At 41.0% G+C, this 15,461-nt stretch overlaps 1 protein-coding gene across 4 annotated transcripts in view; it reads right to left on the reverse strand.

The window, feature by feature from the left end:
• LRCH1 (leucine rich repeats and calponin homology domain containing 1) overlaps positions 1 to 15,461 on the reverse strand; it is a 290,465-nt gene that overhangs the window by 91,964 nt on the left and 183,040 nt on the right. For 2 of the 4 annotated variants that reach the window (XM_040341250.1, XM_040341252.1), the window contains exons 9-15: positions 15,320 to 15,432; positions 8,786 to 8,853; positions 5,394 to 5,480; positions 1,952 to 2,032; positions 1,820 to 1,856; positions 1,554 to 1,601; positions 467 to 536 (exon numbers count right to left, since the gene is read on the reverse strand). In XM_040341250.1, the coding sequence (XP_040197184.1) occupies positions 467 to 536; positions 1,554 to 1,601; positions 1,820 to 1,856; positions 1,952 to 2,032; positions 5,394 to 5,480; positions 8,786 to 8,853; positions 15,320 to 15,432 (504 nt within the window). The remainder of the gene's footprint in view (positions 1 to 466; positions 537 to 1,553; positions 1,602 to 1,819; positions 1,857 to 1,951; positions 2,033 to 5,393; positions 5,481 to 8,785; positions 8,854 to 15,319; positions 15,433 to 15,461) is intronic. The other 2 variants (XM_040341251.1, XM_040341253.1) reach the window with 1 other exon arrangement.

A 15,461-nucleotide genomic window follows, 5' to 3' on the forward strand; every position in this document is an offset into this window, starting at 1 on the left:
AAGAGCTTACTCACACAGTTTGCATATGAAATAATTTATGATCATATATGACAATATGGAATTATACTATTAAAAAAATAATGTATGATAAATTAACATCACTTTTTTGCTTTGAAGAAAGGACCCTGCAAAGTCCCAAAATGTTGACTTATTTGACTGATGTGACTTTGTACTAATAAATTAGTGCTTATGTTTACAATAGAGTGTTGGTGACGTCTTATTTTACTGTGATTTGTGCAGCGCTTCTGCATCTGCTACAGTCACTACAAGCACCCATCTACCTATTACCAAGGTTGAACACTGAAAAGAAGCCCATCCGTTGATCCGTTTGATTGTAGGTTATGCCAATTCAGGAATATAATCAAAATTAATAGAATACATACTATTCTATATTGTTCACTCATACTGATTAAAATATATTTGGCCATAAGGAGTAAATGGATATAATTAATGCTTTGGAACTTACCAGATCGAGACTTCAGCCCAAATGCCACAGAGTTGTGTACTGGAGACATGCTAGGAGTATTATTTTCATCCTGCAAAGGTAAAGAAATACACATTTTCAGTTAAATCTATATTTCTATTATTTGGAATGAAATAACCTTTAAAGACTTTTGAGATGTCAGTTCCACTAAATCAATATTAGAGCACAACTTCACCCTAAGGCTCCATTTCCACTTGTGTGACCTGTTATGCGACTTTGCACATTACAAGTCGCAATTCATTACAATAGCACCCGTTTAGATCAGTGGACTTTAAAGTTGCAGTGATTTTTAGGTTCAGAGAGTGTAAAGTCAGATCAAAGTCGCACTCAAAGGTCGCATCAATATCGCGCGCCAAAATTGCCAAAAAGTGCGACGTTGGTGTGAATGTAGCCTAAGCGTTTTGGCTTTTTTTTTTTACTATGAAGTAAGTTACGTTTTTATTCTGGCCTTTATCTAACCGTGGAAATTCCCCCTCAATTCCTGGCTAGGCTAACAAAAATGTTATAATAATGGTAAAAAAAGACAAAATAAAATAAACACACAGTATTCATTACATCTCTGCTATAAATGCACATTTCCCATGTTTTGTCTCTTTAAAAATTGTGTAAGAACAGAAAAATGCTTGCTGATCTGCCAAACATCCAGGGAGCCCCTAACTTCCTGTTTTGAGCTGACACGGCTGAATTTCTGCAATCAGCAGAGTTATCAGCCTGCCTGAGTTCTCCCCATGTGCAACACAACCAAACCCCTTTCTCCTCAGCTCAATGGGGAGGTGTTTTGTAGTTCAGAAGCAAAGAACTGACCAGGCTAATACCAGTACTTTGGGATTTTAGTGCAGCAGAGGCAGTATTATCAGCTCACTAAAGGAATTTCTTGAAGGGTTAACAGGTATTTTACTGTATACATATACAATGCATGCAAAATCATAAAATATAAAAAAAAAAAAATCTCTTGATGGGATTAATGAAACTATTTAAGTAAGAACAATCTAAAGGACTATATAATATAAATTAGACATATAAATCAATTACATATGTAAGCACATGTAAGCTTGCACATATAACCCACCTCTTCCTCGGAGTTATTGCATGCTTCATTCTCATTCAGAGTGTCATTCTATCATTGAAAGCAAATGTAAAGGATTAGTATGTTAAAGGTAATTATTTTGTAAAAAGCTCTAGCACTTGAAAACACAAGAATGCAATGCCTTCAGAGTCCTGCAATATGGGGGGTAATGACCCATTTTGTTTTATAACCTTATCCAGGACAATGTTACTAATGTAAAATCTTATAAACAAACTATGCAACATTTTATGGGACATGTAAATCAATACCTGCAATATTGGAGACATCTGTAACTCCACTTGGCCACTGTAGGAGACAGATAAAAAGTCCATTAGGTAATAAACTGTGAGATGTGCCTCAAGTGTGCATGTAATATATTTTACTATGGTAGATAAACACACTTTACTGTAGATCTGTTTGGATCAGATGGAGAGGTCTGTGTATTAAACAATTCAGTGCTGTCTTCAATTTCCATTCTTAATCTGGAAAATAAAAACACAATCAAGTCTAAGTGTTGTACAAATTCAAATGTGATAATATTGTCAATATCAACCAGTTGTCACATAAACACATGATGGCACGAGTGATGGAATTGTTACCCCCCCATAAAAAAACAGGTCAGTGTGCGACCAAATGTGAATAGTTTAATGTTGAGGTCTATATCCTACAGTAGTTGTTATAAAGTGGAAAGTTAAGCCCTGCTAGATCACTTCAGGCTGACCCCTTTTTCAGGTATAGCTATTCAAAACCTTAAAAAACAGCCCTGCTCTGCACATGCTCAGTTGCGCTCTATTTTTAGCACTGTGCTTAAAAACAGAGCTACTGGGGGCCGATCTGCTGACAGCTTAAGGATTTACTATTGCTTAATGGGGAAGAAAGAAACTGGAATTACACAGACTATGCTAAGGGAACATGGATTAGGGAGGGAAGAAAGGGAAGCAGGAGAGATGCAAGGACAAATTCTGCTGCCAGGAAGACACAAACTAGTAAAGTTTACAAGCATAGTGTCTTATATTATCGCCCTGATTCTCCCTCCTGTATCCCTCATGCTTGGGGGGGGGGGGGTGATGTCCCCCTGTCAGAACACAACAGTAGGGGAGTTCACTGTACTAACGTTGGAAAGTTAGTAGAGCAGCTCCTCCTTAACTGTCAGCCATGCTGGGTTGAACAAAAATAACTACTTGTGTGTAGCACTACCCCCAAAGGAGCTGGTGGTTTAGATTGGGTTTTGCACATTACCTCTAAGTTCAGGGGAAGGAAGTCTGTAGAAATTGCAATGCCCACACAAGATGTAAAACCTTCAACTGTTAGGTTTTATTTTTGCTGCATAAAACTTGTGAAGAAAGTGGAGAATATAGAGAGAAGGGGAAAGTTCAGGTACGCAGTACAGAATGCACAAAAATATCTAAAGTTCCAGTATTCACCACTCTCTCTTGAGTGGGTATTGCTCACCCAGATAGGCCCCTCTCTACATAAAGATGGCCTAGGATATAAGAAAATTGCCAAGACCCTGAAACTGAGCTGCAGCACGGTAGCTAAGACCATACAGCGGTTTAACAGCACAGGTTCCACTCAGAACAGGCCTCGCCATGGTCGACCAAAGAAGTTGAGTGCACATGCTCAGCGCCATATCCAGAGGTTGTCTTTGGGAAATAGACATACGAGTGCTGCTAGCATTTCTGCAGAGGTTGAAGGGGTGGGGGGTCAGCCTGTTAGTGCTCAGACCATACACCGCACACTGTATCAAATAGTTCTTCATGGCTGTCATCCCATAAGGAAGCCTTTTCTAAAGATGATGCACAAGTATGTCTGTCCACAAACAGTTTGCTGAAGACAAGCAGACAAAGGACATGGATTACTGGAACCATGTCCTGCAGTCTGATGAGACCAAGATAAACTTGAATTGGTTCAGATGGTGTCAGGCGTGAGTGGGAGCAACTAGGTGAGGAGTGCAAAGACAAATGTGTATTGCCTACAGTCAAGCATGGTGGTGGGAGTGTCAGGGGTCTGGGGCTGCATGAGTGCTGCCAGCACTGGGGAGCTACAGTTCATTGAGGGAACCATGAATGCCAATGTACTGTGACATACTGAAGCAGAGCATAGTCCCCTCCCTATGGAGACTGGGCCGCAGGGCAGTATTCCAACATGATAATGACCCCAAACACATGACGACCACTGCCTTGCTAAAAAGCTGATGGACTGACCAAGCATGTTTTCATACCTAAACCCTATTGAGCACCTGTGGGGCATCCTCAAAAGAAAGGTGGAGTAGCGCAAGGTCTCTAACATCCACCGTGATGCAGGGCTGGACTGGGACAAAAATTTGGCCCTGGACTTCATCCAGACTGGCCCACTTTGACAGGTCTCTCCCATGGCGGACGGACAAATCCCGCACCCCTCCCCCCCCGGCCACCCAAGCCCCCTCTCCCCTTTCACTAGCCGTTCTACTTAATTAGAGTAGAACGGCTGGTACTTATAGGCAGTACCAGTGGGGAAGCTAGACATTACTTCACCCAGGGAAAATAATCAGTTTGGTGCCCCCCCCCCTTATGGGACAAGTTTAGGCAGAAGTGAGAAACTCCCAGGCCATAGCTGTTGAGTCAGCTGTCTGTCCCCTCCCCCATGCTCCTCTGTCGTCGTCCCTACTCCTCTGGTCCTTCCCCTGCTTCTCTGTTCCCCCCAGGTGAGCGCTGCGGGGAGGGAGAGACAGAGGAGCGGAGGGGGGGCGGCGGTCTGCTGTCACTGAAGCCGGCCCACTGAGCCATCGGCCCACCGGGAAACTCCCTGTAGTCCCAATGGCCAGTCCATCCCTGCCGTGATGTCATCATGGAGGAGTGAAAAAGGACTCCAGTGGCAACCTGTGAGGCTCTGGTGAACTCCATGCCCAATAGAGTTAAGGCAGTGCTGGAAAATAATGGTGGCCACACAAAATATTGACACTTTGGGCCCAATCTGGACATTTTCACTTAGGGGTGTACATACTTTTGTTGCCAGCGGTTTAGACAGTAATGCCTGTGTGTTGAGTTATTTTAAGGGGACAGCAAATGTACACTGTTATACAAGCTGTACACTCACTACTTTACATTGTAGCAAAGTGTAATTTTTTCAGTGTTGTCACATGAAAAGATATAATAATATATTTCCAGAAATGTGAGAGTATACTCACTTTTGTGAGATACTGTATACATACATACATACATACATACATAGTATATCTATATATATATAAAACTCAACGTCTGTATGCATGTTCCAGCATCACGTCCAAACGGCTAAAGATATTAACATGAAACTTGACACACATGTTACTTATATGTCAGCAACAAACATAGGATAGGTGGTTTAACCCTTACCCACCCCTATTTGCCATGGTCGGGGTTTTCCTTTAAAGTCCCATTCAACTCTATGGGAAATACATGTTACTTCATAACTTCCAAACGGCTGTAGATATTTCGATAACACTTGGTCACATGTTACTTATATGTCCACTTAAACTATAGGATAGTTAATTTATCCCTTAACTACCCCCATTTGTGAGGGTCGGGGTTTTTGTTTAAAGTCCCATACAAATCAATGGGAAATGTATGTTCCCACATAACTTCTGTACGCCTGGAGATATTTCAATAATACCTGGTACACATATTACTTATATGCCAAATAAAAATATATGACAGTTAAATTAACCCTTACCTACACCCTTATATAAAAGATGGGTATATTTATGTTACTATGATTTTCCTCCCCAAAAGGTTAAGATAGGAAGACCGGGCAAAGCCGGGTATTCAGCTAGTTATAAAAAAAAAAGAACTGCGTTAGTAGAATCTTGTAATGGCTCAGGAATACCTTATAGGATCTTGTAACATATCAACTGCTTCTCTTAACTGTTCTATCATTCCTGCATGAATTTCTTCTTGTTCCAAACTATGTTTCCTGCAAAGGAAAAAAAAATATTTTTTAAAGATCTTATAATTCTGATGAACCTAACACTGAAGTGAAAGCAGAATGTGTGGTCTCATTATATATGGCTACAGCACCATGTTTTGATCCTCTGAATGATCTTTCAGGGAAAGCAGGAAATGAGAGGGACAGTTGTCACTAGTACAAATGTCTACATAGGAAATTTTCCTCTCTCCTCTTGTGCTGTGGTATCCAGAAAATTTTGAGATGTAACAATGGCGACTTGGACAAATAGAGAGGGTGGAAACTGCTGTGTATTGTAGCTTACTTAGGCCCCTTTCACGCGGCTGTCCGTTTGGTGGACTCCGCTTGCTCGGCGGGGGATCGATCCGTTGATTTCTCTGAGCAGGCGGATGACAGGACCATCTCCGCTCACCGTGTAGAGACAGGCCTGGCAGAGCCCTGCTCTCCTCTATGGGAGAACAGATGAAAGCGGATCCGCCTCTCCGTTTTCATCTGCTACGATCTGCCAGACGGATGGAAAAAATATATTTTTTCTACATTCCTTAAAACATAAATAAATGGTATAAAAAAGCTATAGACCATGTAATGTCCAAGTCCTATACCAAAACAGCGCTGGTGTTGGTAAATAAATGTGGCAAAAATTGTAAGACCAACTCCACAGTAATGGTTAAGATGGCTGATAGAGTGCAAAACAATAAAGAAAAGTGTCCGTGGGTGATCCTATTGGAGAGGACAGTGTGCACCTTCCACCGTGAAATCCAAATCCACCTCGTGGGACAAACACTCCCCCTCCGGGGTTCGCACTCACCAGAAAGAAATCGAAACCGGGCGATGTATAAACTCCAAAGGTCACGCCCTACACGACGCAAGGAAGTGACGTCTGCATTCCACCGCAGCCCGACCCGGAACCAGGAAGTGATAGCGTCCGTCTATTCACGTGAGGTCCAAACGGCTTTTCTCCCCTTTGTGGAGACGTTGTGCATTGATGCTCACTCCTTCTTTTTTACAAGTACGTGCAATATATGAGGGGATCACTTATGTGGGGGGCTCTTTATGTTTACAATAAACGGAATTACGCTATGTTGGCATATCTCTGTCCTTGTTTGAATTGGAGTCTCTAGCAGTTAGTGTATCCCTGGGTTGTGACAAGTGCAACATCTTTTGGAGTTTATACATCGCCCGGTTTCAATTTCTTTCTGGTGAGTGTGAACCCCGGAGGGGGAGTGTTTGTCCCACGAGGTGGATTTGGATTTCACGGTGGAAGGTGCACGCTGTCCTCTCCAATAGGATCACCCACGGACACTTTTCTTTATTGTTTTGCACTCTATCAGCCATCTTAACCATTACTGTGGAGTTGGTCTTACAATTTTTGCCACATTAATTTACCAACACCAGCGCTGTTTTGGTATAGGACTTGGACATTACATGGTCTATAGCTTTTTTATATCATTTATTTTCGATTTTCTATGTATTTTAAACAGCAGCTTAGCTTTTTACCTTCTTTTGATGGTTTATCTCTCTAAAAGGAGCTCTCCATTTATTGGTTCTTTCAATCCATTGCACTTCAGTGTGCAGTCTGATTTTCAAATTGCAATTTCTGTTCCATGTAGGCGCTGAGAGGTGTATAGTAGGCCCATTTTTGTACACCTTTGTTGCATTCCTTAAAACATGGTCTCCCTGGCTGGACATCTGCCACACGAACCTTGACCTCTCTCTGCTTTACCTCTGAAGAAATGGCACCATCTAATTATATGACTGAGTGCCCTTGCCAGGCCCCATGCAGATCGCAGGGGCAGTGTGATTAACCTCCCTGGAGGTATGATTATGTCAGATTTTTTATGCTGAAAGCGGTACAATTGTTTTGCATGGAAATTTGGCGTTTTATATTATAGGCCTGTAATTCTTAGAAATAACTCACTTAAATCTTTCCAAACAAGAGTCTAGTAGACATCCCGGGTATGATAAAGTTTGAAACACAAAATCATAAATTATAATATAATAAATAACTATAAATAATTATACCAAATAATAATAAAAATTATAATAAAAATTATTCAATAATGTAATCAAATCAAGAAGACTGAAATTTGCACAAGAGTCTAGTAGACATCCCGGGTATGATAAAGTTTGAAACACAAAATCATTAATTATAATAATATAATATAATAAATAACTATAAATAATTATAACAAATAATAATAGAAAATATTCAATAATGTAATCAAATTAAAAACACAGAAATTTGCTCAGTTGCAGAATTGTCGCTGTCATTACTTTCAGTGTTTGAATTGAATTTCCACACAAATCACTATCGCTCAATTCTGCAAGTGATTCTAATTTATTATCACTGTTTTCTAGCTGGTCTAAAACCACTTTTGATGTAAAGGGACACTTTTTGGTTGCTATGAACAATCTCCAGTTTTCAGGCAGAAAGAACAGTTTTTATAATATAAAACTGCATGCAGGACACTATGGACAAAGGGGATGTGCAATTATTTGATACAGTACTATAATCTGTAAGATTACAGTATACTGTATCTATACTATGTTTTTTACTTTTTAAATTTGGCGCTGAACTCGCAGGGAACGGAGCTTGGCACTGTGAATCAAGCAAGACACAGTGGCTCGCAGATCACAGCGGGGAGACATCGCAGGATCCAGGGGACAAGGTAAGTAACCTCTAAATGGATCCTGCGATGCAATCCCGAGTGTGGCTTGGGGTTACCGCATTTGGTACTGAAAATTCACCCCGAGCCACACTCGGGAATACAGCCAGGGAGGTTAAAATGCAGTGCAGGAAACATGCACAGATTGTGGTGTTTCCTGCATCGCATTAGTGTGAACCTAGGCTTGGGTTCATACTGCTGCAACCCTCAAAGTCATGCAACTTTGTATTGAGACTTGCTTGTGACATGATACGACTTTCATGCCACGTTGATGTTTCGCGACTTGGCAAATCATAACAAAACATATGGCACATAACGAACCTACAAAACCCTCTGAAGTCGCAGCCATAATAGCAAAGATAAGACAAAAACTACTTCCTTGGGACTTTTGTGATTTTAACATTGCAGTCTCTTGGGACACTCATGTCCCAAGAGAGATGCAGAAAAGTAGTGCAAAAACTATTTTTTGGATGAAGCGACTGTAACAATAACCTGATATTGTAGGCTTTAACTACTAATTATATCCTAGAGTTTTCATACAACAACCAAATTGTGTTATTTAAGCATAACTGATTTTAAATTACAAGGGGTGAAGTGAGGATGAAGGATGTTGTTTGACTTTGGGTAAATCCCATGATTTTTAATTACCTGTTTTGTATACACCATGGTGTTTCTTCCTGTATTTGTAGAGGTTCATCAAATTCAGCTGCTTTTGACTGAAGGTAGAAAATATGCATTAGTCACTATGGTATAAGAAAGTTTGATCAATATATATTGTATGTGCTAACCTTTCCCAAAATCTCAGCCAAGAGTACACGCAGCAAAGAAAGTAAAGCCTAGTACACACAATGAAATGATCGTCCATTTTTTATTTGTTTTTTTGCTTTGTAGTCTCCTGATGGAAAATGAAGAGGTTACTAAAGTATGAAAATTCTCGTGCTACAAAATAAAAATTCAGAAGTGCGAAGTGAGGTCATGTGTTGTATTATATTTGTATTGTATTTTCTGAAAAATAACTGTACTGATTAAACATAAATCATCCGATCTGGTATCGTACAATTTTTTTTTTTCGTGTTTGTCCCTTGACTTTCAGACCAAAGCTGTGTACTAACAATCAGATTATCGGACGATTGCTTTAGAAGCGGTATTTTTTGTAGGATTTTCTGATCTTGTTATAGGGCCTTTAGAATTCAATGATATCAACTGTGAACAGAATGTTTGTGGACTCAACCCACACCTCAACTCCTGAGCAATTAAGCTCAGTCACCCCATGTTTCCAAAATCTGCAGCTCTTGTGGGATGTTCCCTGTCTGCAGTGGTCAAAACCTACTAAAAGTGGTCCAAAGAAGGAAAACCTGTGAACAGGGTCAAGGGCAGCCAAGGGTTATCGCTGAACACAGGGAGAAAAAGTTTGTCTGTGTGGTCTGATCCAATAGAAGAGCTACTGTAGCTCAAATTACCGTATTTATCGGCGTATAACGCTCACTTTTTTCCCCTTAAAAACAGGGGGAAATCGTGGGTGCACATTATACGCCGATCCCCTGTCTCTGAGCGCTGCCGCCGACATATACCGAGCGCAGTACACTAGGGGTACACTCGGCTAGGCTCCGCTCGTGGTCACGCCCTACGAGAGGAGCCGAGCGTGGCCGAGCATAGACGAGTGTACTGCGCTCGGTATATGTCGGCAGCGGCGCTCCGAGACAGCGCGGGAGAAGCGGAAAGGACACCACGAAGGCCGAAGATGGACGCCGGACCGGACAAGGCCACCGATGGACACCGGGCAAGACACCGAAGAGGGACATTTAAACTGTAAGTAATTTTTTTTTCCAGGAAATTTACCTCCTAGAACTGGGTGCGTGCTATACGCCGTTGCGCGCTATACCCAGATAAATACGGTACTAAAAAGTTAATGCCAGTTCCATTAGCAAGGTGTCAGAACACACATTGCATTGCAGTTTGTTGCGTATGGGGCTGTGTAGCTGCAAACTGATCAGGGTGCCCATGCTGACCCATGTTCACAGCCAAAAGCACCTACATCGGATACATGAGCACCAGAACTAGACCACAGAGCACTGGAAGAAGGTGGCATGGTTTAATGCATTAAAATTTTTTTAAGGAACACAACAAATTAAATGCGTTTCTCTTGGCCTTCAAATTCTCCCGACCTCAGTCCAATCAAGCATCTGTGGGATGTGCTGGAAAAGCAAGTCTGATCCATGCAGGCTACTTACAGGGCTTAAAGGATCTGCTACCGGTTTCTTGGTGGCAGATACCACAGCATACCCAGGGCCGCCATCAGGAATTATGGGGCCCCTTACAGAGCTTCAGGCATGGGAACCCCTGGAGCAGAGAACTTGGGGGGGGGGGGGGGATGCTGCCGCCTGAAATTGAGAAGCGGGGGGGGGCTGCCGCAAATTTTGAGAAGCGGGGGGGGGGCCCTTTACAAAAAAAAGAAGAAATAAAGAAAAATATATATAAAAAAAGGGGGTAGCCATCCGGGGCCTTGGGGACCTCTGGGCCCTTTGATAAAAAGAGAAAGAAGAAATAAAAAAAAAATATATATTTTTTTTTTTTAAAAGGGGGGTTGCCATCTGGGGCCCTGGGGACCTCTGGGCCCTATATATATATATATATATATATATATATATATTTTTTTTTTTAAAAGGGGGGTTGCCATCTGGGGCCCTGGGGACCTCTGGGCCCTATATATATATATATATATATATATATATATATATATATATATATATATATATATGTATATATATATACACATATACATACACACACACACACAAATTATTATTATTTTTTATAAAAAGAAATTACAAAAAAAGGGTGGTTGCCATCCGAGATCTCTGGGCCCTTTAATAATAATAAAAAATAAATAAAAACAAATATATATATATATATATATATAAAAATAAAAGGGGGGTTTGCCACATATATATGAAAAAAAGAACTGAAAAGAAAAAAAAAGAAATAAAATAATAAAAAAAAAATGTTTTTATTAAAAAAAAGGAGGGTTGTCATCCGGGGCACTGGGGATCTTCGGGCCCCTGGGGACCTCTGGACCCCTAAAAAAAAATTGGTCCTAAAATATATTTTTTTTTATAAAAAATAAATAAAAAAAAGGGGTTGCCATCTGGGGCCCTGTGGGCCTCCGGGCCCCTGGGGACCTCCGGACTCCTAAAAAAGGGGGTTGCCATCCGGGCCCCTGGGGACCTCCGGGCCCCTTACAGGTGTACTGCCTGTACCCCCCTGATGGCGGCCCTGAGCATACCTTCAGAGGTCTAATGGAGTCCATGCCCTGATGGGTGGTCATAATGTTATGGTTAATCAGGGTAAGTATAAGCATGCAATTTTTTTTTGTTTCACAGATACTTGTTCCTTTAAACAGTAAAATAATCCAGTGTATAGTCCTCTAAATCACCATACCAGCAGAGCTACCATAGTGTGACATCACCTAATACAGGGATATCATGTGAAATTTCATATAAGTCCATTGTTTTCTACAATTTGAGTTCATGTGTAATTTTCCGATACTGATGAGTTATATTTTTATGTCATGGCCAGAATCGCTTTTTATGACTCCTATGTATCCATACCCACATATGTTTTTTGCTATTGTGATACATTAAATAAACACTACATTTTAACAGAAATGAATTGTTACCTGTTTCTAATACAATCTCGCTGCTAAAAAAAAACCTTGAGGGATCTTCTATTTAAAAATCACATAATACAGTAGACAGCTGCTAAAAACTGACTTTAGTTATATTCACAATGTTTTGAGTCCCATATAAGGTTTGCCAGACCATCTATAGTGTTCATAAAGTGGCTGCCAAAACATTGCCTGTAAGTGCAGAGGAGGTCAACACTACCACTTTTTAAGTGAACATATAGATTATCTGGTAATATCAAAAATAACGCATCTGTCCACAGGGTGGTACTGTGTACACACAGAATCAGTAATCAACATACCGGCCCAGATTCACGTAGGAGATACGACAGCGTATCTCCAGATACGCCGTCGTATCTCTGAGTCTGAGGCGTCGTATCTTGGCGCCTGATTCAAAGAATCAGATACACCAGAATTTGTATAAGATACGACCAGCGTAAGTCTCCTACACCGTCGTATCTTAACTGCATATTTACGCTGGCCGCTAGGGGCGTGTACGCTGATTTACGCCTAGAAATATGTAAATCAGCTTGATACGCCAATTCACGAACGTACGCCTGGCCGACGCAGTACAGATACGCCTTTTACGTTAGGCTTTTTCCGGCGTAAAGTTACCCCTGCTATATGAGGCGTAGATGAGGCGTACCAATGTTAAGTATGGACGTCGGGCCAGCGTCAAATTTTCCGTCGATTACGTCGTTTGCGTAAGTCGTTTGCGAATAGGGCTGTGCGTAATTTACGTTCACGTCGGAAGCATTGGCTTTTTGCGGGTTAATTTGGAGCATGCGCACTGGGATACTTTCACGGACGGCGCATTCGCCGTTCGGAGAAAGCGTAATTTACATGGGGTCACAATACATTTACATAATACACGCCCACATCTTCCACATTTGAATTAGGCGGGCTTATGCCGGACTTTTTACGCTAGGCCGCCGCAACTTTGCTTAGAGAATACTGCACTTGCCTGTCAAAGTTGCGGAGGCGTAACGTAAATAGGATACGTTACTCCCGCACAAAGATGCGCTCTCCTACGTGAATCTGGGCCACCATGTACTAATTATTGTCGAACCCCCACTTATCACATATGTATGGTTGTAGCGTAAACCACTTTTTTTGGGGGAGGGGGGGGGGGGGTATCACTATCCTAACCTATAGGGTGCTGTATTCTATGACTGTGTACTCTATTATGATCTTTATATGGAAAATATTTTTAATAGATACCAAATAAAATTGTAATCGTTTTATATATGTTTATGTGTCTAAGTGCCTGAAAAGTCCAAGTGTTCCATTACCAACATTTTTGGATCTAACAATTAGTAGTCTTTGAATAGAATCCACAATCCCCTCCATCTTGATGTCAGGGATATTAATTCTTATCGGTAATTGTAGCTCAAGAGGTAACCACAATGCTCTAGCTGGATTGAACAAGTTTATATGGCGCTCACACCATAAGGCCTTACTAAGGCCTTAAAGTGAATGTAAACCCACTTCATGAAATTTGAGCTGGGCACATATAGCTGCAGTATTTTGTTATCTCTCTTCAAAGAGCTAAGTTTTGTAGCTCTCTCCTGACCCGTTCCTCTGTTATCAACCTGATAACTCCTGACAAATTCTCGGACACATCAGATACAAGTAGCCTGACATTTCTGTCAGGGGAGGTTGCTATAAATAGATTAGCAGGGAGCTAGCCCTGTTACAAAACACCTCTGAGAGTCTTTGCCTATGATGAGAGGGGATGTGTGCCTTTCCTCCAATCAGCAATTTTAGCTACCTTGGCTGTATGCCCAAACATCACACTCTGTGTTAAACAGGAAGAGAAGATTTTCTAACACGATCTGAACTTTCTAAACAGTATATAAATGTGAAGACAGCAGATATAGATGTAAACCCTATGTAGGGAGATTTGGTTCATCCCTGTGTATCATCTGAGGCTGTTCACTTTACTGGGTATATGGAGGGTTTACATCCACTTTAATGTTGCTTTAAAAAAACACATTCATCATGCACAGTGTTGTGCTTTGCAAACATGCGTATTGCTTCAAATAAATGAATGGGAGAAAAAACACACAGGGTGGAATAGAAGAACCTGGTTACATGACCTCTCAAAGTCACCCCTGCACCAACCACAGAATGTTCTTTGTAGCATTATGCAGAGAAAGCTTTGTGGGAACCTGCAGGTTGGCCTGCATTTTAGGATTAGCATCTAAAATGAGGGCACAGCATAAGGTAAACACTGCAGCATCCAGCAAAGAGCACTACAAATTATAAACGGAAGCCTTAGATGCCGCTTGGACACCTTTAAGCCTCGTACACACGACTGAGAAACTCGACGGGCGAAACACATAGTTTTCCTCATCGAGTTCCTTGTTAGGCTGTCGAGGAACTCGACAAGCCAATTTTCTCCATACCCGTCAAGGAAATAGAGAACATGCTCTCTTTTTGGCTCGTCGAGTTTCTCGACAGTTTCCTCAACGAAAATGTACACACGACCGGTTTCCTTGGCTAAAAAGTATCTCCCAGCAAGTTTCTTACTGGTTTTTGCCGAGAAACTCGGTCGTGTGTATGAGGCCTAAGCCTGTAATACGTTTTGCCAGGACAGTATGGCTACAGAGGGTTTTGTCATGTATACTGAGTGCTTCTTAGTTTAGTCACTGCTGAAAAAGTTCAAGAGATCTGTATACTGAACCCACAGTTGATTTTGGGTTCCAAATTCAACATCTTAAGCTACCAAATTGATAACTCTCTTTGCCCAGAAGAGGTAATATCATGGCTTCTGTCAGCCAAGAAGGGGAGGAGGCAGTGCAGAGCACTGTAGGAGGACATATTGGTATATTTTCTGAAGTTGTAGATACAAAGCTTTGATACTAAAGGAAAGGAGCTCCATGGTTGGGACTAAAGTCAGAGCAAAGTCAGAAATCCCGATTGGTATACTTGTTTCATGTCAAAGATACAAAATGTTTTGAAGCTACTGGACCAGCTTGGAAACCAGACAATTTAGAAGGAGAAGTCAGCAAAAACAAGAAAACGTAATCGCTCAGTACAAATGACATTAAAGATGGCAGTAGTGGTGGTCAGGAGGCATTATGGTCCCGAATAAGTTGCATGAAGCAACAGGGTCATCATTAGATTTAAATTAAGGTCATGACTCCCATTTGGATTCATAATTAAACAATCTATATCTCAAATGAATCATGAAACTAAAGTTGATCAAACATTTGAATATGTTAGCAGTATATCCAGCAGTGAATTATATGTCTTTCTCTCTCATATATATGTACTGCATAACCTGATATTTCAAGGTTTCAACAGTATACTATCTTTCTATAGCCCTCTAAATACTCTTCCCAGTTAAAATTTTCTATGGCTGACCACAGATAATATTAACACGTCATTGATTCAAAAGAATAATTGACAGCACATGGACCCTGTGAAACACTAATTTATCTCTTAAGTGATTTGTACCAGGCAATTTCCTGCTACACAAGTGCAATATACAATACCTGGCTGTAACTCAAAAACTTTGTGCAGCTGGCATCTGCATCCGCTTTATATTGGCACATTGATTTTTCTGACTCGTCTGCAGAATTTAGGATATAATCCTGATGACATTCAACTAAGCAGAAAAGAAGGACAAGAAATGTA

Source organism: Rana temporaria, chromosome 2 (genome assembly GCF_905171775.1).
Source record: "Rana temporaria chromosome 2, aRanTem1.1, whole genome shotgun sequence".
Lineage (NCBI taxonomy): Eukaryota > Metazoa > Chordata > Amphibia > Anura > Ranidae > Rana > Rana temporaria.